This window comes from Sesamum indicum, unplaced genomic scaffold, assembly GCF_000512975.1.
Source record: "Sesamum indicum cultivar Zhongzhi No. 13 unplaced genomic scaffold, S_indicum_v1.0 scaffold00155, whole genome shotgun sequence".
Taxonomy (NCBI): Eukaryota; Viridiplantae; Streptophyta; class Magnoliopsida; order Lamiales; family Pedaliaceae; genus Sesamum; species Sesamum indicum.
Window position 1 is genome coordinate 32,694 of NW_011628063.1, and position 8,817 is coordinate 41,510.

At 34.8% G+C, this 8,817-nt stretch overlaps 2 protein-coding genes across 2 annotated transcripts in view; both read left to right on the forward strand.

Moving 5' to 3' along the window:
• The first annotated feature begins 3,016 nt into the window (after window positions 1-3,016).
• LOC105179371 (probable serine/threonine-protein kinase WNK3) lies at window positions 3,017-6,887 on the forward strand. Its single transcript, XM_020691324.1, has 8 exons — window positions 3,017-3,539; window positions 3,704-3,741; window positions 3,870-4,097; window positions 4,224-4,447; window positions 4,534-4,691; window positions 5,147-5,330; window positions 5,402-5,539; window positions 5,642-6,887. Exons 1-8 carry the CDS (start codon window positions 3,447-3,449, stop codon window positions 6,409-6,411), a joined length of 1,833 nt encoding a protein of 610 aa, XP_020546983.1. The 5' UTR covers window positions 3,017-3,446; the 3' UTR covers window positions 6,412-6,887.
• Window positions 6,888-8,451: 1,564 nt separating this feature from the next.
• Window positions 8,452-8,817, forward strand: part of LOC105179372 (elongation factor TuB, chloroplastic) — a 2,078-nt gene continuing 1,712 nt past the window's right edge. The window contains exon 1 of the mRNA XM_011102982.2: window positions 8,452-8,817. Within this exon, the coding sequence (XP_011101284.1) occupies window positions 8,651-8,817 (167 nt within the window). The 5' untranslated portion in view covers window positions 8,452-8,650.

The following is an 8,817-nucleotide window of genomic DNA, read 5'->3' on the forward strand; positions in this document are numbered from 1 at the left end:
CAGGAGGCTTGGGGCCAAGAACTAGGACTCCTCAGAACTAGGATCTGGCATGTCGCTTCCCATGACCTCGAGATGCCTCAATTCTTGCATAGTCCAGATCTGCATGGGCAGATATGCTCGATGAACCCCAGAAGATATGATGCTTAAGTATTGATGGAGAATTAAGTAGTGAAGATTCTGGAGTTTGGATATGGAAGCTGGGAGCTTTCCGTTATAAGTGAATGAGAGGTACCTTAATTGAATTAGTTTCACTTCTTCGATGGGGAAGCCATGGTCGCATCCCTAGCTTTTGGCTCATCTCTTCGTGTTTCCCCTCCTATTTATAGTCGTGCTATTTGATTTCGACACCCCTTTCCATTCTTGCCTTTCCAACTCTTCCCCTCTGCCGCACCTCTAGCAGCTTCCACCTCGACCACAACCTCCAAATCTTTAAGGTACCATCTTCAATTCTTATTCTATTTTTCCCATGGTTCCAGATTCTTCTCAAATTCTAGTTCGAGCTCTAGTGTGACCTCGCCTTGTCTTTTAAAAAATTACACATATACTCATTAGAAATGTCAACATTATTTTCACAAACGATCCCTAATTTTAAAATTTTACATATACATTCCTCAAAAATATTAACAATATTACACACTTACCCGACTTTATTCAAAAAAAAAAAGTACGATTAATTTATGTAAATAAATTATAAATCAAGAATATAAATATAATTTTTAATTTGGTTGGCAATCTTTCTTGGACTGCAATCAAAAATAATTTACTTTTTCGATAATACTAATCCAAACGCTCCAAAGCAATATGACTTTCATGGCGAAATCTAAAGGGATTATAATTACTATATGCTACTCAGCCCAGTGATACTTCCGTCACCAAAGACTTTGGAGATGGTCCAAATCTCTATTGATGGCTTCTCATGACTTCTCTTTTCCATGACTTGTGTCTTTTATATGTATTTTATTTTTTTAGGATTTGAAATTAATATAATGTACTAAAGTTGGTATGAAGCTTGCTTGAAAATTTGTTTCTTGAAATAACATTTTCTTGATGATTAAAGAAGTAAATCCAAGGACATAGGAATCGAAATTGTTTACATTTTGTGGCAGTAATCAATCATCCTCATTTCAATTACCATGAAGGGTATATAGTAAATATTTCTCTTAGGAGGAAACAATTAATGGCCAAATTGTAAGGCTTGAATTGCTGCATAGTTAAAAACTTGAATTACGTAGCTGATTAGCCAACTTTTCGGGCTCAGTCATATGAGAAGTATTACTCGTAGTAAATTTGATCGAACTTAATCAATCACAAAGTAAGTGTATCACACTTATTATATAATTAGTCACTTGTCCTAATCACACATTAAATGTATTGCGCTTGTCGTATGATTGATTTAGGTTCGGCAGAGTCGAGTCTGAATAAAAATTCTCCATGAGGGAAAAACACCTGTTGGTCCAATATTGTTAGTTATGTGGCAGTAATAGCATTCTTGGTAATTATAAATAGGGAATTGTCGATTGTGCAACAATAATTGTTCTTATAAACAAGAATGACAAATAGGATGAATAGGTCATGTGTATGTCTCAAGCTCATTTTAAATGTGGGCGAGTTCATGTCTAAGTTTTAAGTTCAAGCCCAAAAATGAATTTTAATTATATGGTCTCAATCGAGTTCGTACAGATTTAATGTCTTGACCCCGACCCATCTTGAGCTCATCCTGAAGTTCAGCATCATATCGGGTCGGGTTGTGGGCTGGTTTGGGGTTGGAATAAATAGGTCAGGGTGTATTAGGTTTTAAGTTTTACTAAAAACTAAATTAAATAAATTTATGACAGAATCTGCCCTATTAATATTCCTACTTGTGATCGGCAATAACTGAAATGTGGTGAGGTAAAAAGTTTCAAATCCTCCAGTACTATCATCAATTTACCATAGATACATGCGATCGAATTCAGACAAATTTCATTTTTGCACATTCTAAAGTAATATTTTGCTTTTTTTAAATAAAAATATGTCACCATTAATATCTTACGTTAGTAGAGATTCATATAATCACCTTGTAAGGAAGTCTTTATATTAAAAATTATTTTGCCATTTTGGTAATTATTATATTTGTAAGGAAAGGAAAAAGTCCGGTCATGGCTTATGACCCCATGTGGAAACAGCTATGAATTATCATAATTAGCATTAAATACCCACATGAATATAGAGACTGAGACACCCACCCCACATACCCCATACCCCACAACTGTCAACATCACATGAATTTGAAGCTATGTCTGCATCTTCATGTCTCCATATATAAGTCATGTCACACTCACTTGACCATTATCATAATCAACATTTCCCTTCCATCTTTATCAATATATCATATATATAATAAATTATTTATCAAAATTTAATTAATTATATATCACGATGACTAGTACATATATAGATAAATAATAAAAAGCCATTGACTTCCCATCTGCTTCCAATTTTGACCTTGCACTTGAACACAAAAAGGAAAGGGAACACAATACAACATAAACATAAACTCTCCGTATTATATATATATATATTACAATTATTGTATAATGTAAAGAAATTATTGACGTGCGTTATTTTTATATTTTTACCAAATATTTAGAAAAAAATGTATATTTTTATATAGTATTATATTTGTCTGATTTAAAATAGATCCAAAATTTCAGTAATTGATTATGATCTTGTATTTTTCGAAAATTTTGTCACGTCATAATTATGATCTCTTCGTGATTATGATCCAATTTTATAATCTTCTATTACAGTACGAGTTTATATTTTATATTTATTTAATATATATGTATTGTGTGTATAAATTGAATATCTTTTGTGTTTTTCTTTAAAAAATAAATTGATATATATTAAATAAAATAGTGGATAGTATACTATTTTCACAATAAGAATAATTAAATTTGTCTCCACCCCTCCCCTTTTTCATCATTTTAAAATAAGGAGAAAAAAAAGACTAAAACATAGGGAAATAGAAGTTAAAGATAGAAAGAGTCAGTCAGTCACAATCAGTTAATAAGCTGATTCGCTCTGTTTCATAAAAGTTTTTCTTTGTCATGTTTCTTCTTTCCCCACAACTATATACATACAGATATACACAAAGATTTACACAACCGACGTAAACTCCTCTTCATGAAAATCAGTTTGCACTCTCGAGTTCGATTTCTCCATTGTTGATGTTCGCCCAAGAATTGAATTATAGAGAGTGTTTTCGTGTCTCAAAGCTGGCAAACTGTGTTCGTGTCTGAGTTTATTCGAATCCGACTGTCAACGAGTTGATTCAGCCAGTAACTGCGTGAATTTGTAGTAATAGATCTGAATCTAAGAGGGTTTTTGTTTTTGTTTCTGTTTTTGTTTTTTGTTTTGGTTTTGGTTTTGGTTTTGGTTTCCTGTTTGTCGGATAAATTAGGAGAATGCCACAAGATTCGGTGTCGGAACCCGACCCCGATGAATCCGATACTGAACCCGATTTCGTTGAGGCTGATCCCTCCGGTCGCTACGGTCGGGTTCGTGCAATTTTTGTTGTTATGTGAATATTTTGTTTTTATAGCTAACGTTGTATTCCATAATTCTGAAATGATTTTAGGTTTTCTGATCAGCTTAATGTTCTGTCTTATTGATTTTCTTCTAGTAACTATTCTCTCATTGTGTTTCTATTGCGATTTTGCAGTATAAAGAAGTATTAGGAAAAGGAGCTTTCAAGAAAGTGTATCCTTCATGGAATTTTATGTGCTTTGATTTTGTTTTGAAGGAGTGTATTTCAATCATCTTAAAATGAAAATGAGACTGAGGAAGATTTGTTCTTGTGAATCCTTGATTTAATTGCTGGAATATAGATATCGAGCTTTTGATGAATGGGAAGGAATAGAGGTAGCCTGGAATCAGGTTAAAGTGGCTGATCTCTTGAGGAATTCAGTTGATTTGGAACGGTTGTATTCGGAAGTTCACTTGCTAAAAACCCTTAAGCATAAAAATATTATCAAATTTTACAACTCGTGGGTTGATACCAAGAACGAGCATATCAACTTCATTACTGAGATTTTTACATCCGGGACTCTGCGACAGTATGTTAAACTATCTAAAATCTGTTTTGGTGTTTTTTTTTTTTTTTTTCTGTTTAATTGTTTACTATGAGTTTAGTCATCGACATTGGAAAATGAAAGGTCAAGTTGGTTTATGTGGCTGTGTAGGTATCGGAAGAAACATAAGCATGTTGATGTGCGGGCATTGAAGAAATGGTCCCGGCAAATCCTAGAGGGGCTTTCATATCTTCATAGTCATGACCCCCCAGTTATCCATCGGGACTTGAAATGTGATAATATTTTTGTTAATGGGAATCAGGGGGAGGTGAAAATTGGTGATCTGGGACTAGCTGCTATTCTTCAGCAGGCCCGTGCAGCTCACAGTGTCATAGGTAGTTTGGCTAATTATAAACTCTGTTCTCCAATTTGGTATTCGTTAGAGTTCTAAAGGCGAGGACACAATGTGATTTTTATCTAGGCACCCCGGAATTCATGGCACCAGAGCTTTATGAGGAGGAATACAATGAACTTGTGGATATATATGCCTTTGGTATGTGCTTGTTGGAGCTAGTGACCCTTGAATATCCATATGTTGAATGTGCAAATGCAGCTCAGATATATAAGAAAGTGACAGCTGTAAGTAGTCTTCATTTCTAACTCTATGTTTTGTTATTTTTCTTCACATTAGCCTGTTAACTGAGAACTGTATTGTTTCACAAAATACGATGTCATTATTTACTACCCAAATAATATGGGAAAGAAACAGAAGAAATAACCAAAACAAGAGGGAGAAAGACATAAATCACATGGTTTGGCACAAATGAAGCCTACATGTGCTTGGAAAAACAGGGAATCTCTGAAAAACGAGGCATACCACTCGCACCCCTCATCCACCCACACCCTAGCTGTTGCCCCACTATATCTATATATATGCTCCTAGTTGGATCAAATCCTAGTAAAAAATGAATAGGGAGTGAATATAGGAACTATTTACCTATAGGAACTAATTACCAAGATCAGGATGGGGTTATAGGATACCTAACTGATTAACACTCTCTCTTTTCTTCATTGTATAACTAAATTTGTTAAAGGGAATCAAGCCTGCATCATTAGGAAAAGTGAAGGATCCTGAAGTCCGGACATTTATAGAAAAATGCATTGCAAATGTCTCTGAGCGGGTGTCAGCCAAAGAACTACTTATGGACCCCTTCCTTCGATCAGATGATGATTCCAGGAGTAGAGGTCATTCACTACAGCCCCAGCACTCAAACGCAGGTGCACTTTGTGGGCTTCTTCTATTTCTGAATAGCATCTATATCACTGTTTCCAACAATTCATATGCGCAGATGATAATGGCGACCAGTTCGATAATGGAGAAACCTCTGGAGACACTATGCTCGAGGGAGTTCGAGACTTCACAGTGCAGGGTCAGAGAAAAGACCAAAATACGATCTTTTTGAAACTTCGGATAGCAGATTCATCAGGTTATTGATGTTATTATACCTTTTGCTACATTTTGTCCTTGGTCTAACAAAAAAGATGTTGCCTATTGGATGTTATTAATCTTATTTGCTTTATGAGCTTAGGTCATATTCGGAACATTCACTTCCCATTTGATATTGAGGCGGATACTTCCAATGCTGTGGCTAGTGAAATGGTTGAAGAGCTGGATTTGACAGATCATGATGTCTCAGTTATTGCTGCAATGATTGATTCTGAAATTCGATACCATATCCCAGACTGGGCACCCAGAGAACTCTCAAGCAACAACAGTTCTAATGGTGATGTAATTCCAGAAAGTGGTGGGTCTGGAGGTCACTTTGATTCCCCCATGACAAATGATTCTGCCCAAACTGGTCATCTTGTTTTGGAAAGACTGCCTTCAGGTCGGAAATATTGGTCTGATTCACCCAAAGCTGGTGGTGAAAGCTCTCCACTAAAACCTGGGCCATCCAACTTGATGCCAACAGATTTCATAGCCTCTGGAGATGGCTGGTCTGAAGAAAATTCACAATCCCCTATTAGCCATAAAGATGTGGACATTCAAAGTGATGCTTCCACTCATACACCTTGCAGCAGGACTCATCTATCAGAAGAAATTATCATGCCATCTGGAACTGATTCAGGAGACATCAAAGTTATTGTTGAGAAGCTCGAGCACGTGTTGGATGAGCAGCTGAAAGAGTTAGATGAACTCAAGCAGAAGCATGAACTGGCTGTTTCAGATCTTTTAAAGGAACTCCCGCTGGAGATTCGTGGAACAGTTCTGAGCATTTGTAACAAGAAGATATCGGGACATAAATTGCATGATGACAGAGGCCATCTGGAAAATAGAACCATGAAAGAGGGCACCTAATTGGTGTAAGTCTTGCAATCATAATTTCTAGCTTGGAAATAAAGTGAAAAGTTCTTTATTTGCACCAATCAATATCCGTATCCTGAAGGTTTCAAGATATTCCAGAGTGATGTAAACTTTCCATGCTATTGGAGAGAGGAAAAAAGAAGTTCAATGGATGAAGGAGGCATATGTGGTTTCTCTAAGCACTGCCTCAAGAAGCTAACGGAGGATATTAAATCTGAACTAGGTATTTTAGTTCTTGCAAATGATATGGCAGAGTTATAGCTGTATATGTTTACTTGTTGAACTTGGCATTGCATGATCCTGGTCGAGTATGCACAGTTGTCAAAATAGGTTAGGAGGCTATGCTGAGGTGAGAGATTGTCTTGATGACAGGAATCCTAGGAACTACGGTTTCGTTAAGTCCTGATATATCATTTTATTTTTATCACAGACACAACCACCGTTTCCATACCATTCTATAATCAATAGCCCTTTGAGTTTTCGTGAAAAATATACCTATAAGATACGTGTTTGTGCATATTAACAACATGAAGCTGATTGTTCAGGAAGAATTTATGTTGAGAAAACGTCTGTGCTTCATTTCGGTTTTTGTAAGTTGGAGACAATAAGTTGAACTTGTCTCCCGGGAGACATCCAGGACTCGATAAATTATGGTACCACTAATGTCAGTATGCTTGATATATCATGGACAAGGCACCTGTTACTGTTTATGTTTCTTCTCCGCATATCGGTTGAATGCTTCTGTTCATGGCATTTTCTTTTTTCTTTTTTTGAAAGAACATCAGGTGAATGCATTAATCCTGTTTTTGCTTTACGTAGTTTGTGATATAGTATGAAGAGTTTCATGTGAAGTTTGTCTTGACAACTGCCAGGCTATCCTAAGCTATGTGTAACTTTTTACTCTGAATTTTGCTGCATAGAACAGCATTCCCTGAATTTTAATCCTATATTTCCCAGTTATTTTCTGGTAGTAGTTAATTGTTTATCCCATTAACCTGTGGCATGCCTTACATGTTTACTAGTAGTCGTGGCACGCCATTCATGCGTACATATAATAAATAATATTTTATATTTTAAAATATATTATGAATAAGAAAATATATATACACTAAAACATCACATTTTCAAAATAAATAAATAAATAAAAGAAAGCAACAAAAAGAATTAGAGGTATTATCGACATAATAATAAAATTGGTTCTGCGATGCCATAATTGTCTTTTGTAAGAGAAAAAGGCCTTCTCCTATATATTAGTATAGATGTATTTAAAATTTAAAGTATGTTTATATAATTTTTATTATTTCAAGATTTTTTTTATAGATAGAGAAAATACTTTATGTTATATCCAAATTACTATAAGTATTGCATTTATAAAATTTGTTGATAAAAAAAGATAATGACATAATTATTGTGAAAGGGAAAACAAAAAAGCATATATCTTATAGATTAATTTCTCTAAACTTGTTTTAAAAAAACAATTATTCTGTCTATTTCAATTACCATGAAAGGTTTTCCATCAAAATCGGACATTATTCAATTTAGTTATTGCAATACCATTGATACATTAAAAGTACAATTTTCATCCAAATAACTGTCACAAAATATTCATTTCGTATTGCATAATTTGATCATTCCACATTCACCAATGTATTAAAAATAAACTTCAATTGACTTTTTTAAATAAAAATTTAAATTCAAGGTTTGTAAATAAAAATAAGTATAATTACATCTATACTTTTAAATTTGTGATTTATTTACATAAATTATTTTATCTTTTGAATAATTATAAAGATCAATCTTGATAGTTAAAAAATCAGAATACGATATTGACGATTTTTGGAGGGGTGTATGTAATTTTTAAAAAAGCATAGATAATATATATAAATGATGTTAATATTTTTTAATAAGTATATATGTAATTATTTAAAAAAATAGGAGTAATTTATGTAAATAAATGAGGGGGTGAAAATAATTATTCAACAGTTTAGCAGTTGGGAGTGCATAAGCGGAGTTGGAGAGAAAGTGCATTGTTAGAATTGGGGAGAAAGTAGAAACGGATAATAGTGCACGAGAGGAGAGGTCCTCTTTTCTTCTCTTCTTCCCACAGATAACATTCTCAATCTTCACTATATATTATCTCCTTTCTTCCTCCAACATTTTCCTCTCTCTCTCTCTCTCTCTCAACTCCCCTCTCCCTTCTTCTTTCCCCACACCCACAACCCCGCTCTCCGCCATGGCCTCACTCACGGCCACCGCTTCCGCTGCCGTCGTCGCAAAACTCGCATACCTACCCACGCCTTCTCTACCTAACCCCGCTTCTTCAAAATCCACTAAACTTATTCTCTCCTCTTCTTTTACTCCTTCATCTACTACCCTTTTCCTCCATCCCACCACCACGAC